Source organism: Hemiscyllium ocellatum, chromosome 4 (genome assembly GCF_020745735.1).
Source record: "Hemiscyllium ocellatum isolate sHemOce1 chromosome 4, sHemOce1.pat.X.cur, whole genome shotgun sequence".
NCBI classification, from domain to species: Eukaryota; Metazoa; Chordata; class Chondrichthyes; order Orectolobiformes; family Hemiscylliidae; genus Hemiscyllium; species Hemiscyllium ocellatum.
The window spans coordinates 133,021,382-133,049,049 of record NC_083404.1 but is presented as its reverse complement, the minus strand read 5'-3'; the positions used below and the strand labels follow the sequence as shown (position 1 = coordinate 133,049,049).

General features: G+C 47.1%; 1 protein-coding gene across 1 annotated transcript in view; it reads left to right on the top strand.

Moving 5' to 3' along the window:
- LOC132815106 (dermatan-sulfate epimerase-like protein) overlaps nucleotides 1-27,458 on the top strand; it is a 54,177-nt gene extending 26,719 nt beyond the window's left edge. Inside the window, exon 2 of the mRNA XM_060823873.1 lies at nucleotides 22,754-27,458. Within this exon, the coding sequence (XP_060679856.1) occupies nucleotides 22,754-25,358 (2,605 nt within the window). The 3' untranslated portion in view covers nucleotides 25,359-27,458. The remainder of the gene's footprint in view (nucleotides 1-22,753) is intronic.
- Nucleotides 27,459-27,668: the final 210 nt, after the last annotated feature.

The following is a 27,668-nucleotide window of genomic DNA, read 5'->3' as shown; positions in this document are numbered from 1 at the left end:
CCTCCAGTCTTCCAGCACCTCGTCTGTGGCTATTGATGATCCAAATATCTCAGCAAGGGACCCAGCAATCACTTCCCTGTCTGAAAAATATTTAGAGACTTGGCCTCTATGACCTGTGTAGTAGAGAATTACATAGGCTCACCATTCTGAAATAGCTTTCTTCCTTCCAGACACTTCGTAAACCTCTTTGGTGTAAGCTTTTGAACCTCAGCTCTGAAGTCTCCTAATGTGGCTTCATGCCAAACGTTGAAGTACTACACTGTAAGATGCTGTGCTATATAAATGAATGCTGCAGGTATTCCCTCAGGATCTATGGTGGAATAAAAAGTTACCATTTTTACCAGTATGTTGGGCATGCAGGGAGGTTGAGAATGAGAGTCCTCCATGATAACCTCAGCCAGTGATGTGAATTGAGCCGACGCTGTTGGTGTTAACTCTGCTTTGCAAACCAGACATCCTGCCCTGTGAGCTAACTGGCCCTAAAAGCTACTACAGCAATGGCAAAGGCTATTATATTTATGAGCAGGACACAAATATTCTGTGGTATATTAATTTTACAGCACAGAAACTGGCCATTCGGCCCAGCAGTTCCTTGCCTGCTGTTTATGTTTCACACTAACATTCCATTCCCAGTCTTCTTCATGCAAACCCATTCACAAATCCTCTCATCCTTTCTCATTCATTAGATTAGATTAGATTACTTACAGTGTGGAAACAGGGCCTTTGGCCCAACAAGTCCACACCGACCCGCCGAAGCGCAACCCACCCATACCCCTACATTTATGCCTTTACCTAACACTACGGGCAATTTAGCCTGGCCAATGCACTTGACCTGCACATCTTTGGACTGTGGGAGGAAACCAGAGCACCCGGAGGAAACCCACGCAGACACAGGGAGAATGTGCAAACTCCACACAGTCAGTCGCCTGAGTCGGGAATTGAACCTGAGTCTCTGGCGCTGTGAGGCAGCAGTGCTAACCACTGTGCCACCGTGCCGCCCACAAATGTATCTACCTTGTTTCCATTGAATGCAGATATACAGAATTGAATTGAATTGAACTGAATTTATTGTCACGTGTACCGAGGCAAAGTGAAAAGCTTTGTCTTGCGAGCAGTAATGGCAGGTCACAGAGTTAAGTAGCATAGATAACTAAGTAATAGATAAACAGCGGCAAAATTTAAAAAAACCGGTATAGTTTGCTAAAAATAAATTGTCACAGGTTGTGGGGGGTGGGTCACTGACTGGGCCAGCATTTATTGCTCATCTCTAATTGCCCTTGACAGGGGGAAATTCAGAGTCGACCACATTGCTGTTGACCTGGAGTCACATAGATCAGAACAGGTAAAGACGACAGGTTTCCTATCCTACATGCAGTTTCCATCAGATGAATTCAGCATCATGATCACCATTAACTGAGACTTGCTTTCATTTACAGATTTTTTAATTAATTTGATTTAAAATTCCAGCTGCCTTGGTGACATTTGAACCCGTGTCCTCAGAGTATTTACCTGGCTCTCGGGATTACCAAGTCCAGTTGCTTGTAATCCCTACTGGGTTCCTTTGCTGCTATCTTGTATTGATGGTCCCAGTTCTGGTCTTCCACACCAGTGGAAATATCAAACTCTGAATGTTCAAAGCTTCCCATTATTTCCTCATTGCAATTGAAGGAGATCCTCAAGGGTGGAAGGTGTGTCACTGGTACATGGAGAAGATAATGTGAACTGTATTTAAGAATTTGCATAGAAGATTGATAGCAATGATTCCAGGGATGAGGATCCTCAGTTACGTGAGTAGATTGCAGATTTGACAGCTTAAGGTGGCACAGTGGCTCAGTGGTTAGCACTGCTGCCTCACAGCACCAGGGACCCGGTTTGATTCTAGGTGGGTGTGTGTGTGGAGAAGGCACGTTCTTTCAGTTTCTGTGTGGGTTCCTCTGGGTGCTCTGGTTTCCTCCCACAGTCCAAAGATATGCAGGTCAGGTAGATTGGCCATGCTAAATTGCCTCATTGTGTCCAGAGATGTGCGGAATAGGTGAATTGGCTATGCTAACCTGTCCCATTGTGTCCAGGGATGTGCAGGTTAGGGTGGATTGGCCATGCTAACTTGTCCCATTGTGTCCAGGGGTGTGCAGACTAGGTGGACTGGTCATGCTAAATTGCCCCATTGTGTCTAGGGATGTGCAGGTTAGGGTGGATTAGCCATGCTAAATTGCCCGATGTGCAGGCTAGGTGGACTGGCCATGCTAAATTGCCCATAATGTCCAGGAAAGCGTCGGCTAGCTGGACTAGCCATTACTAATGCAGGGTTATAAAGTTAGGGTAGAGGGGGTGGGATGCCCTTTGAAGGGTTGGTGTGGGCTTGATAGGCCAAATGACTTGCTTTCACACTGTCGAGATTCTATAAGTAAGGACTACATTTTCCGAGGAGATTGGGAAATTTGATTTTTGGTTTGCACTCCCAGACAATGAAGGGCTATGGTGATAAAGCAGGAAACTGGGCTTGAAATTAAATATCAGCTAGGTATACTAGACTCTAGTAGCAGAGAAGCATTCAGAAATTTGGATATTTGACGTTTTTGTGCCAGGATGCAATTGCCTGCCTTTAGCAGAGAGGTCAGTAACAAGGGGACACAAATTTAAGAAAAAACATGGGTAGATTAGAGAGAGGAGTAATCCTTTACACCCAGAGTGTAAAGGGGACTTGCTATGGGAGGCAGAACCCTTGGTCATGGTCTAAAAAATACCTAGATCTACACTTGAGGAGCTATGTGTAAGATTACAGCTGGAAAGTGAGAAATAATTGCACAGCTCGGAATCTAACAGCACAGACATAATGGGCCCAATGGTGCATTTCTGTACAGGAGATTCTGACTGTTTTGCGTATTATTGAATGGTGGAGAATGCTCAAAGGGGGCAACATGCTGTGCTCCTGCTCCTGAGGCTTACGTTTGCAACTGAGGATCTGCCCCCTCGGGTACCTGAGTAGTCAAGGCAGTGGGATAGTGCAGCGATGAGCCCATCCAACTTGGTCCTTGGCCACTCAACTCTTGCTCCCTGCTGATTGATGAAAGGACAAAAAATGCCTAACAAATCCATTATGGCAGGCGTGTGGTAAGGTAATTTGCCCAGAAACTCCGAGAAGTTGTGGGTGTTGTGCAACACTCAAAACCTACTCATCCTGTCTGTTTTGTAGTGAGTCAGACTTTCTTCTGTTTGTAGCTTGTGTTCCAAGTTAATCTCAGCACCAGTTGTTCTTCTGCCCAGAAATCTTTTTCATGTCAGATCAAAAGATATATGCCTCACACCTTTGCTGATCTCCCCGTTGATGTGAGGCTGTAGGCTTGCTTGTGAATGAAGGTACATGTATGCCGAACTGAATGGGAGTACTGCAACTGTGTTCCTATCAATTAAGGCTGAAAGATTGATAGAATGGATCTTTAATCTTGTGCTTCCACATTACTGATCAAAATATCAATTTAACCAAATTGTATTCCTACGCCTCAAGGTCAATGAGCACTGAGCCCACAAATCATTCAGCATGGAAACAGATCCTTTGGCCCAACCAGTCCATGTTGACCATAATTTCAAAATAAACTAATCCCCCGCCACGTGCGCTTGGCCCATATCCCTCCAAACATTTCTTATTCGTGAAAGTATCCAAATGTCATTAAAACGTTGCAACGGAACCCATACCCACCACTTCCTCTGGAAGTTCATTTCAAACAATCAAAAAGTTCCCTTGTGTCTTTCTTAAATCTTTCTCCTCTCACCTTAAACATATGCCCCCTGGTCTTAAAATCCCCCACTCTAGGGACAAGACATCTGTCATTCACCTTATCTATACCCCTCTCATGATTTTATAAACCTTTGTATAAGGTCACCCTTCAACCTCTTATGTTCTAGTGAAAAACATTCCAGTCTATCCAGCCTCTCCTTATAACTCAAACCCTCCATTCCTGACACCATCCTGGTAAATCTCTTCTGAACCCTTTCCAGCTGAATAATACCCTTCTGTAACTGGGTGACCAGAACTGGACGCAGTATTTCCGAAGACACCTTACCAGCATCTCATACATCCTCAACATGTGTTGCATGCAGATTGTGTTTCAGTATCAGAACTGTGTTAGACTCTTTGACCTGGCTCTGTTATAACTAACAGCCGCAAATGTGTTGCTGGTCAAAGCACAGCAGGCCAGGCAGCATCTCAGGAATAGAGAATTCGACGTTTCGAGCATAAGCCCTTCATCAGGAATAAGAGAGAGAGAGAGCCAAGCAGGCTAAGATAAAAGGTAGGGAGGAGGGACTAGGGGGAGGGGCGATGGAGGTGGGATAGGTGGAAGGAGGTCAAGATGAGGGTGATAGGCCGGAGTGGGGTGGGGGCGGAGAGGTCAGGAAGAGGATTGCAGGTTAGGAGGGCGGTGCTGAGTTGAGGGAACCGACTGAGACAAGGTGGGGGGAGGGGAAATGAGGAAGCTGGAGAAATCTGAATTCATACCTTGTGGTTGGAGGGTTCCCAGGCGGAAGATGAGGCGCTCCTCCTCCAGCCGTCGTGTAGTTGTGTTCTGCCGGTAGAGGAGTCCAAGGACCTGCATGTCCTCGGTGGAGTGGGAGGGCAGACCTCATTTTTTACTATAACTAACAGCCAGTCATTACAATATTACCTCTGCTCAGGAGACAACTATGATTGCTATTGCAAATGGCAATATTTTGTCCACTATCTTCCTTTAGCATTTCTTCATATATTACAAATGAAGCCAGTATGGGGGTTGAGGAGTGTCCCTATAGAAGTTCACACAATCACGAGGCGCACGGATAGGGTGAATAGTCAAGATCTTTTACCCAGGAGAACGGAGGCCAGAACTAGAGGGTTTAAGGGGAGAGGGGAAAGATTTAAAAGGGACCCAAGGGGCAACTTTTTCACCCAGAGGGTGGTGCGCATTTGGAATGAGCTGCCAGAGGAAGTGGCAGAGGCTGGTACAATTATAGCATTTTAAAGGGCATTTGGATGAGTATATGAATAGAAAGGGTTTAGAGGGATATGGGCCAAATGCTGACAAATGGGACAGGATTAATGTAGGATATGTGGTCGGCATGGACAGGCAGGACCAAAGGGTTTGTTTCCGTGCTGTGCAGCTCAATGGCTCTGTGATATTTCAGTACAATGTGCCTCTTACTTTTCTGAGCAATTATCCCTAGGCTTTCAATCAATCAACTTCAATATTGCACTCGTACTGTGAATTAATGTTTGAAACCTGCTGGAGTCTGTGCTGGCATTAATTGATTTGGATTCTGACTCCTTTCTCCATATATGGAATTAATTTTTTGCACGTGCTCTAAATTCATTGCAGGTTGAGCTCATTCCCTTATGTAACTAAATAATCCCATAAAATATTGTACAGGGGAAGTTGGTGGTTTATGAAGGAAAACAGTAAATGCTGAAGATGCTCAGCTGGAGGTTGAAATGTGCTATTTGAGTTTGAGAGGGGAGGTTAGAGCATAGAACAATACAGCGCAGTACAGGCCCTTTGGCCCTCGAAGTTGTGCCGACCTGTGAACTATTATCAGCTCATCCCCCTACACTATCCCATCATCATCCATGTGCTTATCTAAGGGTTGTTTAAATCTCCTTTCTGTGGCTGAGTTACCTACATTGGCAGTTAGGGCATTCCACACCCTTACCACTCTCTGATTAAAGAACCTGCCTCTGACATCTACCTTAAATCTATCACCCTTCAATTTGTAGTTATGCCACCTTGTACAAGCTGACATCATCATCCTAGGAAAAAAACTTTCACTGTCTACCCTATCTAATTCTCTGATCATCTTGTATGTCTCAATCAAAACCCCACTTAACCTTCTTCTTTCCAATGAGAAGAGACGCAAGTCTCTCAGCCTTTCCCCATAAGACCTTCCTTCCTGAACAGGTAACATCCTGGTAAATTTCCTCTGCACCTTTTCCAATGCTTCCACATCCTTCCTGTAATGGGGTGACCAGAACTGTACACAATATTACAAGCGTAGCCGCACTAGCGTTTTGTACAGACATCCCGGCTCTGGAATTCAATCCTTCTACCAATAAAACTGTAAGATAGTGCATTTTCAACAGCACTATCCACCTGGGTGGCTACTTTCAGGGATCTATGTACATGGACTCCAAGATCCCTCTGCACATCCACACTACCAAGAACCTTTCCATTGACCCAGTACTCTTCCTTCTTGTTATTTTTCCCAAAGTGAATCACCTCTCGTTTAACTGCATTGAACTCCATTTGCCACTTCAGCCCAATTCTGCAGTTTATCCAAGTCCCCTGCAACCTGCAACATTCTTCCAAACTGTCCACTACTCCACCGACTTTAGTGTCATCTGCAAACTTACTAACCTATCCACCTATGCCTACGTCTAAGTCATTTATAAAAATGACAAACAGCAGTGGTCCCAAAACAGATCTTTGTGGCACACCACCGACTCCAGGCTGAATATTTTCCATCAACCACCACTTGCTGCCTTCTTACAGAAAGTCAGTTTCTAACCCAAACTGCTAAATCACCCTCAATCCCATGCCTCTGCATTTTCTCCAATAGCCTACCATGTGTAACCTTATCAAAGGCTTTACTGAAGTCCATGTACACCACGTCAACTGCCCTACCCTCATCTACATGCTTGGTCCCCTTCATAAAAAACTCAATGAGGTTTGTGAGACATGACCTGCCCTTGACGAAACCATGTTGACTATCTGAAATCAACTTGCTGCTTGCGAGATGATTATAAATCCTATCTCTTATAATCCTTTCCAAAACCTTTCCTACAATAGAAGTAAGGCTCACTGGTCTATAATTACCTGGGTCATCTCTACTGCCCTTCTTAAACCTGTAAACAACGACGACTCAAAGATCAAAGCCAAAGGCTCTGCTATCTCCTCCCTAGCTTCCCAGAGAACCCTTGGATAAATCCCATCTAGCTCAGGGACTTATCTACTTTCACTCCGAGAATTGTTAACACCTCTTCCTTCCTAACCTCGATCCTTTCTTGCTAATATCTTGTATCTCATTCTTCTCCTCTACAATACTCTCCTTTTCCTGAGTGAAAACATGTGAGAAATATTCGTTTAGCACCTCTCCGGTCTCCACAGGGTCTACACACAACTTCCCACTTCTGTCTTTGACTGGCCCTATTCCTACCCCTAGTCATCCTTTTATTCCTCACATACCTATAGAAAGCTTTAGGTTTCTCTTTTATTCAACCTGCTAAAGACTGCTCATGTCCTGTCTATGAGGCTGGTTGCCATGGAGAGAAGATTTCCAAAGGAAACAGGATCAGTGCCTGTCCTTAAAACAAAGGCTTGGTGTTTGTTGATGGGGTCATGAGATAAGAGGATGGATTGGAGCACAAGGGCTGCTCTCACCCATTCCCAGTCAATGGGTTTGATGACAGTCGCAGTGTTCATCCTAAGTATGCAATATGTTCAGATGGAGTGATTGAGAATATAACAATGAAAGCTCTAGGAGCAAGATTGAGGTTTTTTTTTAGATTAGATTAGATTACTTACAATGTGGAAACAGGCCCTTCGGCCCAACAAGTCCACACCGACCCGCCGAAGCGCAACCCACCCATACCCCTTACCTAACACTACGGGCAATTTAGCATGGCCAATTCACCTGACCTGCACATCTTTGGATTGTGGGAGGAAACCGGAGCACCCGGAGGAAACCCACGCAGACACGAGGAGAACGTGCAAACTCCACACAGTCAGTCGCCTGAGGTGGGAATTGAACTCAGGTCCCTGGTGCTGTGAGGCAGCAGTGCTAACCACTGTGCCACCGTGCCACCCCGGGTTTGCTGGTCTTTCTTTTGTCAGTCTCTTGTGCCTGTGTTTCCTGCCTATTGGGAATCGGGCTAGGTGGGGTTGAGGGCTAGGAAGGGGTGAAGATGGAGATGTGGAAACTGGAGATATTAACTGGACAAGGCATGCTGGCCTTCATGGCGAGAGGATTTGAGTATAGGAGAAGAGATGTCTTGTTGCAGTTATACAGGGCCTTGGGGAGGCACATTTTGAGTATTGTATGCAGTTTTTAGTCTCCTAGTCTGAGGAAGGGCATTCTTGCTATTGAGGGAGCCCAGTGAAGGTACACCAGACTGATTCCTGAGATGGCAGGACTGACATGTGAAGAAAGACTAGATTGACTGGGCTTGTATTCACTGGAATTTTGAAGAATAAGAGGGGATCTCATAGAAACACATAAAACTCTGATGGAACTAGACAGGTTAGATGTGGGGAAAAATGTTCCAATGTTGAGGAAGTCCACAACTGGAGGTCACAGTCTAAGAATAAGGGATGAGCCATTCAGGACTGAGATGAGGAAGAATTTTATCACTCTGAGAGCTGTGAACCTGTAGAATTCTCTCCCACAGGAAGCTGTTGGGGCCAGTTCATTCAATATATTCAAGAGGGAGCTGGGCCTGGCTCTTGCAGTTAAAGGGATCAAGGGGTATGGAGAGGCTGGGAATGGGATACTGGGATTGCACGATCAGTGATGATCATATCAAAAGGTGGTATAGGCTTGAAGGGCTGAATGGCCTACTCCTACATGTACTTTTATGTTTCTGTGTTTCTAGTATCTTCCTTTCCCCAAACAGTCCTACCCACTTTTCTTTCCATTCCCTTAATCCCTCACGCTTGTTATCATTAAACAACATCTGTCTGTTCCACTAACCTGTTTGTTTTCCCGAGGTCTGTTACATTCCTCCTCACTGTTTTCCCACTTTCATTTCTCACCATCCAGCTTTGAGGTTGTGCGCATATATCAGGAACACAGAAACAAACTCAGCCGTGACTTCTGAGTTTGGTCATTTTCAACCATCCCCTAGTCTGAGACATAAGCAGAAATTGCTGGAAAATCTCAGCAGGTCTGGCAGCATCTATGGAAACGTCCAATGATCTTTCTTCAGACCATCCTGAAGTCCGAGAAACATCTTAACACAATCCTCTCTACACTCCTGCCTTATATCTATTCCGTTACATCTCCATTTATATCCTGAATTTTTCTATTAAATCTTATGTAAGACACAATTACCAATGACCTTCTGAAAAATCCATATGTGCTGGTTCTGTCACATTCCCCGCTTACCTGTGTAATTGGTTGCACCTTCATTTCAGTTGTGAGTTTTAACAATTCACAATTCTATTATGTCTCCACAATGTCGACATTTCTAAATGCTAGCTCAATTTTATCTTGTGTGGAGAGAACGTTTTCCGAATCAAGACTTTTGTTGCTGCTTCTGCAATTCGATCAGTTTGTGCCAAATCTTGTGCTGTGGATACTTTCCTAATCACCCTGTTTTCCAATGTAATAGCTCTCTGGAGCAGGCAGGATTTGAACCCAGGTCACCTGGCTTAGAGGTGGAGACACTATCACTGCACCGCAAGAGCCCCTCCAAACTGGCACTGTACGTTCGTCATAATAAGCAAAATGACCTGTGATGTGATCATTAATCTGACAAATGTTGTGCCTGCAATCGTGAACAATTTTCAGTTGTATAAAATCACAGCTGATGCTCCACTGGAGTACTAAGGGAGGGCTGCATTGTTGGAGCTGCTGCTTTTGAATGCAGTGTGAAAATGAGGTCCCACCTGACCTTTCAGGGGGTTGGGAAAGATTCCGTTACACTATTTCATCGACCCAGGGAGTTCCAAGAGGTGATCTCCTCCTGAATTATTTATCCCTCATCCCACCCGTCGACGGCAGAGTCGTCTGGGCATTATCACATTGCTGTTGTTTGCAGCGAGGTGAAAGTGAGCACTGCAGATGCTGGAGATCAGAATCTAGGTTAGAGTGGTGCTGGAAAAGCACAGCCGGTCAGGCAGCATCTGAGAAGCAGGAAAACCGACGTTTAGTTGACAAGTCGGAAATTACAATACTGTGTTTCATTAACTGTGAAGTAGTTTTAGGACGGTCTGCGAGCTTCATAGGTGCTATATAAATGCAATATTTTATTTCTATAACTGTAGTATCCGTTTTCCGGTCATTGAAACTCCCCACACTGTATCAGCTCCTACTCATGATGAAAGTTACTGTCACCATCCTCATACGTGGAACAAATCTACAGGGTCTACTTGGTAGAAGGTGCTGGAAGAAAGCAGCTTCCTGGTTGAACTAAAAGAGTTCTTTTATTCATTCACAGATTGTTGCCCTTCCCTAGTTGCCCCGTGAAATGGTTTCGGTCAGCTAACTTATTGCACCGCTGTGTCTGTTTGGTGTAAGTAAACTAACAGTGCTGCTAGGGAGAGGATCCCAGCTTTTTATATTCCCAAGTCTGGATGTAGGCTTGTGCTGGAGGTGTCAACTCTCCTGCTCCTCGGATGCTGCCCGACCTGCTGCTCTTTTCCAGCACTACACGTTTTGACCCTGACTCTCCAGTGTTTGCTGTCCTCACTTTCTCCAAGCCTGGACACTGCACGGGGAACCTGATGGTGGTCATGGTGTTCCCATATATCTGCTGCACTGGTTATCTGCAAAGTGCCTTGGGATGTATGCCTGGGTGTGTGGACTACATATCTTCAGTACCATTGTCAGAATGTGGTCAGGGTCCGTAGCCTTTACAGTGTCCAGTGCCTTCAGCCAGCTATTTGATCTGTAATACTGAGGACTTCCACATGAGCCTGTGTTGTGTGACAGAAATTGTTTTACTGCAGCACACAGATTAATGAGGATGAGGTCAAGTGTGTTGTTCCCTTTCCTCCTGCTGCATTTCACCTGATGAAGGAGCAGTGCTCTGAAAGCTTGTGATTTCAAATGAACCTGTTGGACTATAACCTGGTGTCACGTAACTTCTGACTTTATCAACCCCAGTCCAACACCGATGCCCCCACATCTTAGTCAATGCAGGCGATCTTAATCAATGGGTGAGTCCCGAACCAGAGAACACAGTTTAAAAATAAGGGGTAGGCCACTTAGAACAGAGTTAAAGAGAAACGTCTTCACCCAGAGAGTGGTGGGTGTACGCAATTCTCTGCCCCAGAAGGCTGTAGAGGCCAAGTCTCTGGATACTTTCAAGAACGAGTTGGATAGAACTCTTAAGGATCGTGGAATCAAGGGTTATGGGGATAAGGCAGGAACAGGACATTGATTGAGGATGATCAGCCATGATCATATTGAATGATGGTGCTGGCTCGAAGGGCAGAATGGCCTACTCCTGCACCTTTTGTCTTTTGTCTGTCGACTGACACAACAGAGAAGCTCGCTAGACTATTTCGATTGTGTTAATTGTTTGTTGTAGCTTCACGGTTGTTGAATTTATGTGACACTCTATACTAAGTACAGTAAGTACTGATCATTATATTGGATATAGATAAAGTTAGGCATTCAGTTGGAAAGGAACAATGAATCAACGTAATGACAAAAACCCAGCTGAAAAGGGAAATGATTTTTTTCCCCAGTGTGTCCTTTTGTAATGAAATAAAATGAAAAAGATGTGGCAAATTGCAAAACTAAAGGAGATGAACTGTGGCAGAAGACAGAGAATGTGTAAATAACTGAATGATTTGGAGATGTCAGTGTTGGACTGGGGTGTACAAAGTTAAAAATCACACAACATCAGGTTATAGTCCAACAGGTTTAATTGGAAGCACACTAGCTTTTGGAGCGACGCTCCTTCACCAGGTGATAGTGGAGGGCTCTCCACAATCGAGCCCTCCACTATCACCTGATGAAGGAGCATCTCTAGTGTGCTTCCAATTAAACCTGTTGAACTATAACCTGGTGTTGTGTGATTTTTAACTAAGTAATTGCAGTATGTGATGAGTACAGGGGTCTATGTTGTGAGCTCAACATTTTACATTTTACAATTTACATCAATGACTCAGATGAAGGTGTGGTCGTGAGATTCACAGATAACATCGAGATAGGGAGCAGAGTATGTTGTAAAGAAGGCAGGAGGAGGTTGCTGATGGATTAAGATAGATTGAGTGAGAGGGCAGCTGGGAGTACAATGTGAGAAAAAAGTGAAGTTGTTTACTTTGGTGGGAAGAAAGATAAAGCAGAGTGTAACTTAAATGGAGAGTGACTGTGGAATTCTGAGGCGCGGGGGTGTGGGGGGGGTGTTAGGCCTTCTTGAGTGTAAGTCACCAGGAGTTAGCACACGGTCAAGAAGGTGGATGGCATGAGAGGAAGTGACAGAGTAAACAGGGAGTGACTGCTACCTTGGGCTGGGTAATCGGAGAGGCTGGATTTAAAAGGGCTGGCAAAGGAAATCAAGAGAAAATCGAAGGGCTGGCTTTTATGAGGAGTAGGTTACCTGCTTTTCTTTCTTTCTCTCTCTCTCTCTCTCTCTGTCTCTCTCTCTCTCCCTCTCTCTCTCCCTCTGTCTCTCTCCCTCTATCTCTCCCTCTGTCTGTCTCTCTCTCTCTGTCTCTCTCTCTCTGTCTCTCCCTCTGCGTCTGTCTCTCTGTCTCTCTCTCTCTCGCTCTCTTTCTCCCCCCGGGCTAACAGTCAGTCCACACTCTTGTCAGTGTGAAATCCTCATGGTGCTGATCTACTGAAGCCTGGAGGGCAGCTGGTGAGGAGACCCACCCATTTTATTTCATGTGCCCACTCCCCAGACCAGCCTCCAGTAACGTGACTGGGGGCGTTGGGGTGGGTGTTGACCGGGAAAGAGATTCGACAGAGATCCTTGGTTTTTATTTACTTTTCTATATTCAATCATGCTTTTACACACATGTAGACATTAATTTTTCACCGAGTCGCCCATCGTACATTTCATTTCTTAACCACTGCACCAATTTGTAAGCAAAACCCATTAAAAGCAATGCAGATTGCCAAAGGTGAGGCAGAGGTCAGGGAAAGGGTGGGAAGCTAAGTCAAATGGCAATGCAAGGGGCAACAGGGTTTGTCAGGCTCTGGAAGGCATTACCTGAAAGGGTGGAGGAGTCACAAAACCATTGGATAGCGAAGCTGAGTTAAGCCATTCGGCCCATCACATCTGCTCTGCCATTCGATGACAGCTGATAGGTTTTTGAAACTCATTCTCTTGCTGTCTCCCCATATCCTTTGATTCCATTACTGATGGGAATTAATGGGAACTAATAGAGTCGGGTTCAATTCCTGCCTCAGGCGACTGACTGTGTGGAGTTTGCACGTTCTCCCCGTGTCTGCGTGGGTTTCCTCCGGGTGCTCCGGTTTCCTCCCACAGTCCAAAGATGTGCGGGTCAGGTGAATTGGCCATGCTAAATTGCCCGTAGTGTTAGGTAAGGGGTAAATGTAGGGGTATGGGTGGGTTGCGCTTCGGCGGGTCGGTGTGGACTTGTTAGACCGAAGGGCCTGTTTCCACACTGTAAGTAATCTAATCTAATCTAATCTAATCTAATATAGCTCTGTCTTCAACACTTGTCCTCCACAATCTTCTGTAGCAATGAGTTCCACAGATTACCCTCTGGCTGAAGAAATTGCTCCTCATCTCTAAAGAGTTTTCCCTTCACTCTGAGGATGTGCCCTCAGGTCCCAATCTCTCCCACTAGTGGAATCATCTTCTCCATGTCCATTCTGTCCACACCTTTCAGATCCAGTGAGACCCCCTCCTCATCTTTCCAAACTCCACTGGTTACACACCCAGAATCCTCAACCATTTCTTATATGACAAGCCCTTCATTGCCAGGATCATTCTTGTACACCTCTTCTATTTCCCTCCACAATCTTTCCTTAGATATAGGGCCTGAAACTGTCACAATTTTCCAAATGCGGTCTGACCAGAACCTTATACAGGCTTAGCAGTATATCTCTGCTCTTGAATTCAAATCCTGTTGAAATGAATACTAACATTACATTTGCCTTCTTAACCACCAACTGAACCTGCATGTCAACCTCAACAGAATCCTGCACTACGATTCCCAATATCCTTTGTACCTCAGACCTCTGAAGCTTTCTCATTCAGAAAATAGTCTCCATCTCTAATCTTCCTACTAAAGAGCATGACCTCACACTTTCCTACATTGTATTCCATCTACCACTTCTTACCCACTCTTCTAGTCTGCCCAAGTCCTCCTGCAGCCTCCCCACTTCCTCAACAGTACCCATCCATCCACCTACATTCATGTGATCTGCAAGCGTAGCAATAATGCCCTCAGTTCCTTCATCCAGGTCGTTAATGTATAACGTGACTCGTTATAGTCTCAATGCTGACCCCTGCAGAACTCAACTAGTCACCATCTGTCATCCTTAAAAAGACTTCTTTTTCCTCACTCTCTGCCTTCTGCCAGTCAGTTAATCTAACCATGCTAGGACCTTGCCCCGAATGTCTGGGCTGTTACCTTGTTTAGCAGCCTCTTGTGTGACAACTTGACAAAGACTTTCTGGAAATCCAAATAGATCCCATCAACTGGCACTCCTTTGTCTAACTTGCTCCTGTGTCCACAAAGTGGTGACATGGTGGCTCAGTGGTTCGCGCTGCTGCCTCAGTGCGCCAGGGACCCAGACTCCATTCCACCCTCGGGCGACTGTGTGGTGTTTTGCACATTCTCTGTAGGGCGGCACGGTGGCACAGTGGTTAGCACTGCTGCCTCACAGCGCCTGAGACCCAGGTTCAATTCCCGACTCAGGCGACAGACTGTGTGGAGTTTGCACGTTCTCCCCGTGTCTGCGTGGGTTTCCTCCGGGTGCTCCGGTTTCCTCCCACTGTCCAAAGATGTGCGGGTCAGGTGAATTGGCCATGCTAAATTGCCCGTAGTGTTAGGTAAGTGGTAAATGTAGGGGTATGGGTGGGTTGCGCTTCGGCGGGTCGGTGTGGACTTGTTGGACCGAAGGGCCTGTTTCCACACTGTAAGTAATCTAATCTAAAAAAAAATTCTCCCATTTGTGCTATTCTCTGGGTGCTCTGGTTTTCTCCCACAGTCCAAAAATGTGCAGGATAAGTGGATTGGCGATGCTACAATATCCAGGAGTGCATAGGTGAGGTTGATTAGCCCATGGAATACGCAGGTATAGGGTGGGGTGCTTTACAGAGAGCCATTAAGGATTTGATGGGTTAAATGGCCTGCTTCCACACTGAAAGGATTCTATGAAAAAGAATCCTGACAGATCTATTGAACATGACTTTGCCTGAACACAGCCATACTGATCCGGCCATATGTTATAATGTCACAGCCATACTGACTCAGCCCTATATTACCATCACACAGCCATACTGACTCGGCCCTATATTACCATCACACAGCCATAATGACCTGGCCCGATATTACCATGATGCAGCCATACTGACCCGGCCCTATATTACCATGATGCAGCCATACTGACTCAGCCCTATATTACCATCACACAGCCATACTGACTCAGCCCTATATTACCATCACACAGCCATACTGACTCGGCCCTATATTACCATCACACAGCCATAATGACCTGGCCCGATATTACCATGATGCAGCCATACTGACCCGACCCTATATTACCATGGCACAGCCATACTGACTCAGCCCTATATTACCATCACACAGCCATACTGATCTGACCTTATTTTACTATAGCACAGCCATACTGACTCAGCCCTATATTACCATCACACAGCCATACTGACTCGACCTATATTACAATGTGTTACCATGCTACAACCATGCTGACCCGGCCCTATTTTACCTTGCATATCCAAGTACTCTGCAATTTCTTCCTTAATTATGGGCTCTAAAATCTGACCAATTACCGTGATCAGGTCAACTGGCCTACAGTTCCTATCTCCTGCCCTCCTCCATCCCTTCTTAAACAGGTTTCTGCAGTTGTTTCTAGGTCCTCTGGGATCCTCCCTGACCCCAGTGATTCCTGAAAGATCACCACCAATGCCTCTCCAATCTTCTCCTCTATTTCCTTTAGAACTCTGCAATGTAGTCCATCCAGTCTGGCTGATCTATCCACCATCAGACCTTTTATTTTCCCCAGCACCTTCTCATTGGTGATGGTCACGGCACTCATCTCTGCCCCTTGACCTTTTTGTAGTTCTCCTAAAGTTCTGTTGTGCTGTTGGTGTCTTCCATGGGGTAAAATAATGCAAAATGCCTCCTCATTTCCTGGCCATTTCTATATTCCTAGGAGAAAGTGAAGACTGCCGATGCTGGAGATCAGAGCTGAAAAATGTGTTGCTGTTAAAGCGCAGCAGGTCAGGCAGCATCCAAGGAACAGGAGAATCGACGTTTCGGGCATAAGCTCTTCTTCAGGAATGAGGAGGGTGTGCTTGGCCTCCTGCTCCTTTGATGCTGCCTGACCTGTTGCGCTTTTCCAGCAACACATTTTTCAGCTCATTTCTATATTCCGCATTACTACCTCTCCAGCCTCATTTCCATTGACCCAATGGCCACTCATTGCCTCTCTCTTAACTTTTATATATTGAAAGAAGACTCTTAAATATTATTTTATATTACTAGCTAGGTTACTTCCAGCTTCCATCTTCTGCCCCATTATTACTGTTTTAGTTGTCCTCTGCTGTTAATAAAGGCTTTCCAATTCTCTTACTACCCACCATATTGTATGCTTTTTATTTTGCTTTTATGCTGTCCCTAATGTCGCTTGTCAGTTATGAATGCCTCGTCCTCACCTTAGTATGTTTTTTCTTCCTTGGAATGATTTTCTGCTGTCTGAATTACCTCCATAAACTCCTACCATTTCTGCTCCACCATCTTCCTTGCTCGTCTCCCCTTCCAATCACCTCTGGCCAGCTCCTCCCTGAGGTCTTTGTAGTTACTTTTACTCAATTCCAAGATACATCTGATGAAGGCTTCTGCCTCTCAAACCATTGAGTTAAATCTGTCATATTACGGTTACTGTTCCTGAGGGGCTCCTTCACCTTAAGCTCTCTCATCAAGTCTGCTTCATTACACATCCGGGTGAAAGTGAGGACTGCAGAAGCTAGAGATTAGAGTCGAGAGTGTGGTGCTGGAAAAGCACAGCAGGTCAGGCAGCATCCGAGGAGCAGGAGAATCGACATTATGGGCTAAAGTGGCATGGTGGCTCAGTGGTTAGCCTTGCAGCCTCACAGTGCCAGGGACCTGGGTTCAATTCCACCCTCAGGTGACTCTCTGTGTGGAGTTTGCACATTCTCCCCGTGTCTGCGTGAGTTTTCTCTGGGTGCTTTGGTTTCTTCCCACAGTCCAACAGATGTGCAGGTCAGGTGAATTGGCCATGCTAAATTGCCCATAGTGTTAGATGCATTAGTCAAAGGGGAATGGGTCTGGGTGGGTTGCTCTTCGGAGGGTCGGTGTGGACTGGTTGGGCCCAAGGGCCTGTTTCCACACTGTAGCAAATCTGAAAAAAAAACCCTTCATGATGAAGGGCTTTTGCCCAAAATGTTGATTTTCCTGCTCCTTCATTACACATCTGAACACATCACCAAATCCAGAATTGCCTGTTCCCGAGTGGGCTCTACCACAAGCTGTTCCAAAAAAAATCTCATAGACATTCCATACATTCCTTTTCTTAGGATCCGCTACCAACCTGATTCTCCCAATCCACCTGCATATTGAAGTCCCCATGACTACTGTATTAGCACCTTTCTTACATGCCTTTTCTGTCTCCTAATTTATTTTCCTTTCCACATCCTGACCACTGCTAGGAGGCCTGTACATAACTTCCATCAGTCTTTTCTCCATTGCGGTTCCTCAACCCAGCCCACATAGATTCTATGTTTTCTGACTTTATATCACTTCTTGCTATTGATTTTAATTTTATTTGTAGAGTTATAGAGTCATACAGCACAGAAAAAGACCTTTTGGTTTGATTTGGCCATATCAATCGAGGTTCCCAATCTAATCTAGTCCCATATCCCTTGAAACCTGTCCTTCTCATGCATCTGTTCAAATATCTTTTAAACATTGTAACTGTACCTGCATCTATCACTTCCTCTGGCAGTTCATTCCATTTACAAATCACCCTCTGTGTGAAAACGTTGCCCCTCAGGACCCTTTTACATCTTTCTCTTCTCATCTTAAAAATATGCTCCTACTCAGGGGAGAAAGACCTATGCTATTCACCTTATCTATGGTCTTCATGATTTTATAAACCTCCAAAAGCTCACTCCTCAACCCTCTACTCTCCAGTGTTAAAAATCCCAGTGTATCCAGCCTCTCCTTATAACTCAAATCCTCCAGTTCTGGCAACAACATGGTAAATCTTTTCTGCACCCTCTCCAGTTTGATAACATCCTTCCGACAGCAGGGTGATCAGAACTATAAACAATACTCCAAAAGAAACCTCATCAACGTTCTGTACAACCTCAACCTGATATCCTAACTCTTGCTAACAAGGCAACCCCACCCTGTCCTTTTGACAGGATGTGTATCCTTGTATATTTAGTTCCCAGTCCTGATTCCCTCGCAGTCACGTCTCTGTGATACCCACAACATTGTGCCTGCCAATTTCAATCTACTCTACAATCTCATTTACCTCCTATCCGATAACGTGTGCATTGAAGGACAACACCCTCAATCCTGTGTTGGCTTCCCCCCTTCTCCGTAATTGCCCCTTAGCTACTGTGACCAAAGTGAGATTCCTGACCCTTTCCATGCTTTATGTTCTATTACATGTTCAGGAAACTTTAATAACTGCTGCTGAGCCCTCACCCCTTGAACACGTTTAAAGATCTTGTGTCCAAAGTTTGTTGCATCAATTCATCTACGTTATTCCAAATCCTTTGTGCATTAAGATACAAAGCCTTTAAGCTTGTTCTATTATGGTGTTCTCCAGCACTTTTATAGTTTCTTGGTACAATGTGACATTTACACATTCTGTCCCTTTTATTTTCCAGTAACAGTCAAACCCATCACGAACCAGCAACCCTACCTTTTCCTCTATCTTTGATTTTATAATTTTCTATGCAATTGAGCCGAACCCCTGACAAGTAATAGGCTCCTCTATTTCTCTGCACCAAATTTCCACACTGTGTCCGCATTCCAGTGGCTCAGTGGTTAGCACTGCTGCCTCACAGCGCCAGGGACCCAGGTTTGATTCTAGCCTCAGGAGATTTTCTGTGTGAAGTTTGCACATTCTCCCCATGTCTGCCTGGATTTCCTCCAGGTGCTCTGGTTTCTTCCCACAGTCTAAAGGTGTGCCGGTTAGGTGAATTAGCCCTGCTAAATTGCCCGTAGTTCAGGGATGTGTAGGTGCACTAGTCAGGGGTAAATATAAGGTACGGGGAATGGGTCTGGGATGAGCTCCTCTCTGGAGGGTCGGTGTGGACCTGTTGGGCTGTATGGCCTGTTTACACACTGTGGGGATTCTGTATAATATCTATACTCACTCAGGCTGTGATTTACTCCGGATGTGCTCTCTCCTTCATGACCGTGTGAAGCTTACCTGAGTCAGATGCCATCGGATCTGCTAAAAGGCTCCTAGCTGTGCATGTAAACCTTTGTACGAGTCTGGGGAAACAGAGTTCTCAGTGATCAGGGGAACGGTTAGGTTAGTTACCTGTCACAGCATTCACTATATAACACCTAACTGAATGGGTTCAGTTCCCCTTGCACCTGAGATCAAGTTAAGACCTGCTTCCTTTGAGTGAAAAGCAATAGTAAAGTTTTGCTGACCAACATTTTAAAGTAAAAATTGCTGATTGAATGACTCAAGGTGATAATGAACCTTTTGGCTGTGAATTTATGAGATGGAAACAGCTGTGGTGTGGAATAACACTCAGTAGTTCTTTCAAACAGTGAACAGAAGTGTGACAGGCTGAATGGCCTCCACTTATACTGTCATAGAGTCATAGCACACAAACAGACCCTTTCGTCCAGCTGACCGTAATCCCAATCTAAACTAGTCCCATCGGCCGGTGCTTTGCTCTTATCCCTCCAATCCTTTCCTATCCAAATGTGTTCCAAATGTAACTGTACCCACATCCACCACTTCCTCTGGAAGTTTATTCCAACGTACGAACCACTCTCGGTGTAAAAGCATTGCCCCTCATGTCTTTTTAAACTCTTCTTCCTCTCACCTTAAAGAATATGCCCCCATCTTGAAATCCCCACCCTCAGGAAAAGACACCTGCCATTCACTTTTTCAGTACCCCTTATTATTTTATAAATGTTCTATAAAGTCACCCTTCAACTTCCTATGCTCCAGTGATAAAAGTCTTAGTCTATCCGGCTTCTCCTTATAACCGAAACTCTCCATTCCTGACAACATCCTGGTAAATCTCTTCTGAACCCTTTGCAGCTTAATAATGTCCTTCCTGTATCAGGGAAGCCACAACTGGACCACAGTACTCTAGTTGAGGCTTCACCAACGTCCTATACAACCTCAGCATAACGTCCTAACTCTTTACTCAAAGATCTGAGCAATGAAGGCAAGTGTGGTAAACACCTACTTAACCACCCTGTCTATATCTAACACAAACTTCAAAGAATTATGTACCTGAACCCCTAGGTTTCTCTGTTCTACATTTAACTGTATAAGTCTTGTTTGTTTTACCGAAATGCAATATCTCACATTTATCCAAATTAAATTCCATCTGCCACTGCTCAGTGCATTGACCCAATTGATTTAAGATATCTTTGTAATCTAAGATCATTTTCTTCACTGTCCACTTTATCACCAATTTTTATGTCATCCACAAACTTACTTACCATGCCTTTCCTATTCTCATTGAAATCATTTATACAAATGACAAACAAAAGTGGACCCAGCACCAATCGCTGTGGAACACCGCAGATCACAGGCCTCCAGTCCGATAAACAATCCTCCATCATTATTCTCTGTCTCTTGCCTTTAAGGCAATCTTGTACCCAATTGGCAAGTTCACCCTGAATCCCATGTGATCTAACTTTACTTATTAGTCTACCAAGTGGAACCTTGTCAAAAGCTTTACTAAATCCATGTTGACAATGACTACTGCTTTGCCCTCATCAATCCACTTGGTTACTTCCTCAAAAAATGAAATCAAGTTTGTGAGACACAATTTCCCTCGCATAAAACCATGCTGACTATACCTAATCATTCCGTGCTTCTCCAAATATAAATCCTATCTTTCAGAATCCCTTCCAACACCTTATCCACCACCGAAGTCAGACTCGCAGGCCTGTTGTTCCCAGGCTTCTCCTTACCTCCCTTCTTAAACAAAGGCACGATGTTAGCTACTCTCCAGTCACCCGGCACCTTACCTGTAGTTATAGATGATATAAATATTTCTATAAGGAGCCCCACAATTTCCTCGCTAACTTCCCACAATGCCCTTAGATACACTAGATTAGGACCTGGAGATTTATCCACCTTTATATTTTTTAAGACCCTCCAGTGTTTCCTCTTCTGTAATGCAAACTGTTTCCAAAGTATCAATGTTTACATCCTTGAGTTCTTGAGCCTCCTCTTCTTTCTCTACAGTAAAAACTGACTATTCATTTAATATCTCTCCCATCTCCTGAGGTTCAACACAAAGACAATCTCTTTGATCTCTAAGGGGCCCTACTCTTGCTCTGAATGTACTTAGAATCTCTTTTGATTATCCTTATCCTTATTTGTCAGATTCCACCGTTCTCCTTCCTGTTTGTTTAAAGTACAGGGGGCTGCCTGGAAAATTACTGGATGTTTGGTGGATGACCAGTGAACTGTTTTGGCTCCTCCTCACACAGAATCTGCTGGTCCCCGGTGTGTCTGACTCAGAGAGCTGGCAATGATACACAGCAGCTCTGCCAATTCCCAGTGACTATTTTTTTTTCATGTTTAGCTTCCCGTCTGAGATTTTCACACAGTGCAGTCTTGCTGGCGACATGGGGGAACGTGCAGAATAAATCCCAGCAAGGCAGGCTGGGAATTATCCGGGAAGTGGCTCGCATGGATGGCCTCTGCAACGGAGGAATTGTCGCATGCGCTAAGGCTAAACAGGCAGGGAGTGTTACCTTTGGAGTTTAGAATAATGAAAGGTGGTCTCACTGAAACATTTCGGATTCATAAGGGGCGTGACAGGGTAAAGGCTGAGAGGATGTTTCCCCTCGTGGGAGAGTCCAGAACCGGGGGCATAGACTCAGAATAAAGACGCCCTAATTTAAGCCTGAGATGAGGAGAAATTTCTCCTGTCAGAGCATTATGTGTGTCCTTGGAACCCCTTGCCATGGAGAACTGTGCAGGCAGAGTCCTTGTGTCTGTTTAAAACTGAGATAGATAGATTCGTGATCTATAGGGGAATCAGGGATTATGGGGGAAGGGCAGGAAAGTGGACATGAGGAATGACAGATCAGTGTCTATCCTATCGTCTGGCAGGTAGGGGCTTCAGGGGCCAAATGGCCTCCTCCCATTCCTGTTTCTGATGATCTTCTTCCTGGATTCAAGCTGTGAATAGGAATGCCTGGAATTTGGAAGAATGAGAGGAGATCCTGTTGAAACGGATAGAAATCTTACGGAGCTTGACAGGGTAAATGCCGTGAGAGTGTTTCCCCTCGTGGGAGAGTGTAGGGCCAGAGGGCACAAGCTCAGAATAAAGGGGTCCAAATTTCGGACTGAGATGAGGAGGAATTTCTTCTCCTGGAGAGTTGAGAGATTTTGGAACTCCTTGCCGCACAGAGCTGTGGGGACAGAATCCTTGTGCATATTTAAGGCTAAAATAGATAGATTCTAGATCATTCGGGGGATCTAGGTTGATGGGGAAGGGACAGTTGAGTGGACGTGAGGATTGTTGGATCAGCCATGATCCTATTGAATGACAGACTAGGCTCGAGGGGCTGAATGGCCTGCTCCTGTTCCTATTTCTTCCCCTTTCGCTCTTGTCTAAACTTGGTATCCGTTCTGTGTCTTGCAGGTACGTGCTGAGGAATGGCAGTGGGAACTGGCTGGCCAAGCAGATCAGGAAGCATCGGCCCAAGGATGGCCCAATGGAGCCCTCCAGCGCCCACAAGTGGTGCACCCTCCACACCGAGTACATCTGGTACGACCCGGAGCTGAGCCCACAGCCGCCCCCTGGCCACGGCACACCGAGCCTCCACGTCTTCTCCAACTGGGGGGTCATCACCTATGGGGGCGGTCTGCCCAGCGATCCGGGAAACACCTTCGTCTCGTTCAAGTCGGGGAAGCTGGGCGGGCGGGCGGTCTACGGGATTGTCCATGAGAGCCCGTACTCCTGGATCGACGGCTGGAGGAACTTCAACCCGGGTCACGAGCACCCAGACCAGAACTCCTTCACCTTCGCCCCCGGCGGCCAGGTCTTTGTGTCGGAGGCTCTGTACGGGCCCAAGTACAGCCACCTCAACAACGTGCTGGTCTTTGCGCCGTCTCCCAGCAGCCAGTGCAACCAGCCCTGGGAGGGCCAACTTGGTGAGTGCGGCCAATGGCTCAACTGGATGGCGGGTGAGGCTGGCAGCTCAGCGGGTGAGTTGGTGACGGCCACTCAGGATGGAGGGATGCTGTTCGCCAGCGGTGAGGCCGCTCCTGCCTACTCCTCCTCCATGCGTCTCCGGAGCGTCTACCGGGCGGTGCTCCTGCTGAACCCCCAGGTGCTGCTGGTGGTGGACCACATCGAGAAGCGCCAAGGCTCCCCACTGCAGCTGGTCAGTGCCTTCTTCCACAACCTAGACATCGACTTCAAGTACGCGGCTCACCAGACGGCCGGCCGCCTCCACGGTGCCATGATGGACGTCTGGGACGCGGAGTACACCATGTTCTGGTTCGACCACCGCGGGGGCAGCCCGCCCGCCCGCATCCAGGAGGCAGAGCAAGCAGCAGAGTTCAAGAAGCGCTGGACCCAGTACGTCAACGTGACCTTCCCGCTGGGCGCGCAGGTCACGCGCGTGGCCTACATCTTCCACGGGCCGCGGGCACGGGTTACCGACTGCCACTTCGTTGACGACTCGGCCCGGGGCCTCAGGCTGGCACTGACCGTCAATGGCACCGAGCTGCTGGTGTCCGTGGTCACCCAGTACGGTGACCCCACCTCCCGTTTCCGCTACCTGGGCTTCGGGGGTTACGCCAAGGTGGAGGACGGGCGCCGGGTGACCAGGTTTGGTTTTGGGACCACCCCGGCCAGAGGCGTGGGGAGGCCTGGGCCCGCTCTCCTCGGCTTCGGCCCTGCGGTGAGGAGTCTCCTGAGCGCAGGCCTTTGCTTTGGTCTGGTGCTGGTGGCCGCCCGGTGGAAACTCTGCATCTCCTTCGGGCGCCTGTTGCGCCTGGCCTTGTTGGCGGTCATCACCCTGTGGTTCCTGGAGCTGGTGGCACTGTGGGGCACCTGCTCCCGGCCCCCCTGCGGCATGGGCTGGGGGACCGGGGGCGGGGATGGCGGCAAGGGCGAGGGAGGGCCCTCTGAGCAGTGGGACGAGGGCCTGGGGAGAATGTCGCCGGTGGTGGTCACCTCGCTGCCGGGCTCTGGGGCGGAGATGCTGAAGCACCTCTTCGCCAACAGCACTGACTTCATCTACATCAGGGTCCCGACGGAACACCTCGACCTGCCCGAGGTGGAGTTTGAGTTTGATTCCTTTGTCGACGCCTGTGAATGGAAGGAGTCAGACGTGAGGGTGGGTCGTTACCGCTTGATCCAGGGCTGGCTCCAGTCCCTGGTCCATAACACCAAGCTCCACCTACAGAACATTGCCCTGCATGGTCTGCCCCGGGGAGCCCCTGCGGTGAACAACAGCCCCCCGCTCCGCAAGAGGAAGGCTCGGAGAAGAGCCTCTCAGCTGGACCAGAACTCCAAGTACAAGGAAAACCTGGAGAGGGACGCGGAGTACATCAAGGGGCTGAGGAGGCACCTGGCCTCCTATCCCAATGCCCGAGTGGTGCTCAGTTTGAGCAGCGGGAGCTGGACCCTGAAGCTGCCCTTTGTGCAGGCCGTGATCGGGCCTTCGATGAGGGCCCTGTATGTGGTGAGGGATCCTCGCGCCTGGGTCTACTCCATGCTCTACAACAGTAAGCCCAGTCTTTACTCCCTGCGGAACGTGCCCCAGCACCTGGCCATGCTCTTCCGAGATGACCAGCGCAAGGAGAGGTGTCGCCCGGACTCCGGCTACGCCTTTGAGTACGAGTCCCTCCGGAGGCAGTTTGCGGAGACGGAAAAGGACCCGGTGTCCATCCTGGCTCACCTGTGGCTGGCCAACACCCGGGCCACGCTGAGGGTGAACAAGAAGCTGCCGCCTGGCAACTACCACCTGCTGAGGTTCGAGGACCTGGTCGAAGCACCTCAGGAAACCGCTGAGAGAGTCTACGCCTTCCTTGGCTTCGTGCTCCCCCCGGCCGCCCTGAACCGCATCCTTTTCGCCACCTCGACCAACCTGTTCCACCTCCCGTTCGAGGGTGAGGTCTCGCCTGGCAGCCTCCACACCTGGAGGGAGAGGATGCCCCCGAAGGACATCAGGGTCATCGAGGATACCTGCTGGTCAGTGATGAGCCAACTCGGCTATACCAGGTCGACCAGCTGAGATCTGTGCCCGCCGGTGGAGGGGGGGAGAGGAAGGGGAGGGCCATCTCCGAAGTGCCGGCGTGAAAAAGCAACATTGATTAGGTCAGGAACATCCCAACGCAGACGCGACGGTTGGAAAAATTGGCGTCTGGAGGTGCAGCACCACTGGGTGTGTTGCCTGCTGGGCACAGTGCTCCCAAAGTAATCTTGGCTAGTGTTCCCACAGGGTCCTGCAGAGAGAATGGCAGGGAATCTTTCCAAAGAGGAGGGAAGGGAGAAATTGAGGCATCTTTTGCGAATGGGACAGAAAGATGGAAGTAATCTTGCAGCATTCAATCATTAATAATGTTATAGCATTGATCACACAGAGTTAAAACTCAAGAATGCGTTGTTCAATTGAACCCAGTAAACGATAATTAGCTGCAGATGCTGCTCCATTTCTCTGTAGCCGGTTCTTATGCTCCTGGACCAAATTGTCTAAGATATCAATCTGGCCTGGCCACTCCTGAAAAGAGAGAGTTTTATGAGCAAACAATAAGATATCTGGCTCACTGGGAGTTCTGCCTGTCATCCTCAGTGTTGACAATTTCATTTGCTTAAATGGTAGTGTCAAAATGCACTGTGGGGCATAGAACGCATAAATTGTGGTTTCCAAAATGAATTAAAACACCGGCCAACTTAATGAGTCTGAAACTGTACTGGGTGGAGAGGGCGAGTGATTGATCGGCTAGAGGGGCCTCATTTCTGCTAACCTCAACGCCATGGTGAAGGGAACATCGACAGGATGGGTTTCTGATATGGGGCACGACTTATCTCTTTGGGTTTAGAGGATTGTTTGTCATCTATTTATCAAATGTCAAAGCCTTTTGGTTTCGGCACACTGTTCCCAAAATATCAGTGAGAAGATGAGTAGAGGTTTGAGTCTTTTCCCTTCATCTCCCTGCCTGCCGTTGACGTTATTAAAAAGGAGGCAGAGAGGTGATACTGTAAATTGAGCATTTGAGGTAAAGACCTTGACAGGAAATGCTACCTTTTCTAGCACAGGCATGATGGGACAAATGGCTCCTCTGTGCTACTGTCAGTTTCTATGGGTTAAATTTTCCCCGGGTTCATTCTATTAAAAGGTGTTGGGTGCACTGATGAACATGCCAATCCTTACCACCAAGAAAACACATCCAGTCAGATCCCAGATAAGTAGAACGAGGGCATATTTCTTGGCCAGTCATAGACCTCAACGTTGGTGTCTCAGATGTTGCTATCCAATAAGAGGCTATCAACGTCTGGGACTAACCCCTGCCCCACATCCCCCCACCCTGGTGCAGCCTGACATCACAGGATCCAATGGTGGTGAGGTGGGTAGATTTTATACTCATCGGGTTGGGAGTCACAGCGAGAGAGGTTAAGGGGGTTGGGTCCATGCCTCTGATGTCTCCACAGAGTGGTCCAACTGGGGGGACCCCCATCCTCAGCACTACCCAGCAGTTACACGACTCTGGTTTCCCAGTCAGGAAGCTAGCCACCTTACCCACTGGGAGGGCAGCTGATTGATGGGGCGCTTAAAGTCCTTAAGTGACCAATAATTGAGCATTTCGGAGGTTTCACAGTATCATGGGATTGTTACGCTGTAGAAGGAGGCCATTTGGCCCATTGTGTCTGCAATCAAGACTGAGTACCATTCCTTGCCTTTATCTTCCCCATACCTTTGTATTTTGTGTCCAAATAGTCATCCAATGCCCTGCTTGAACTGAACCAGCCTCCACTACATTTTCTAGGCAGTACATTCCATACCCTAACTAATCACCGGGTGAAACTGTTACTTCTCATATCACTCTTGCTTCATTTGCACATCTGCAACCATCCGCAATGGTGTGATTTGAACCCATGCCTCTCTGAACATCAGCACAAGTCTCTGAATACTTAATTACCACACATCACTGCCTCAGCGAACTGCAGTGCCTTTCCTGAAATGATGTTGGAGGCAGAATCGAAAGGATCTTTCATAAAGGTGTGAGATAAAAAGTTGGAGGGGAATGAGGAAATTCGGAGGACAATGAGGAAAGAGTGGTGGAGCACAGTGGGCGGCACGGTGGCACAGTGGTTAGCACTGCTGCCTCACAGCGCCAGGGACCTGGGTTCAATTCCCGCCTCAGGCGACTGACTGTGTGGAGTTTGCACGTTCTCCCCGTGTCTGCGTGGGTTTCCTCCGGGTGCTCCGGTTTCCTCCCACAGTCCAAAGATGTGCGGGTCAGGTGTATTGGCCATGCCCGTAGTGTTAGGTAAGGGGTATATGTAAGGGTATGGGTGGGTTGTCGCTTCGGTGGGTCGGTGT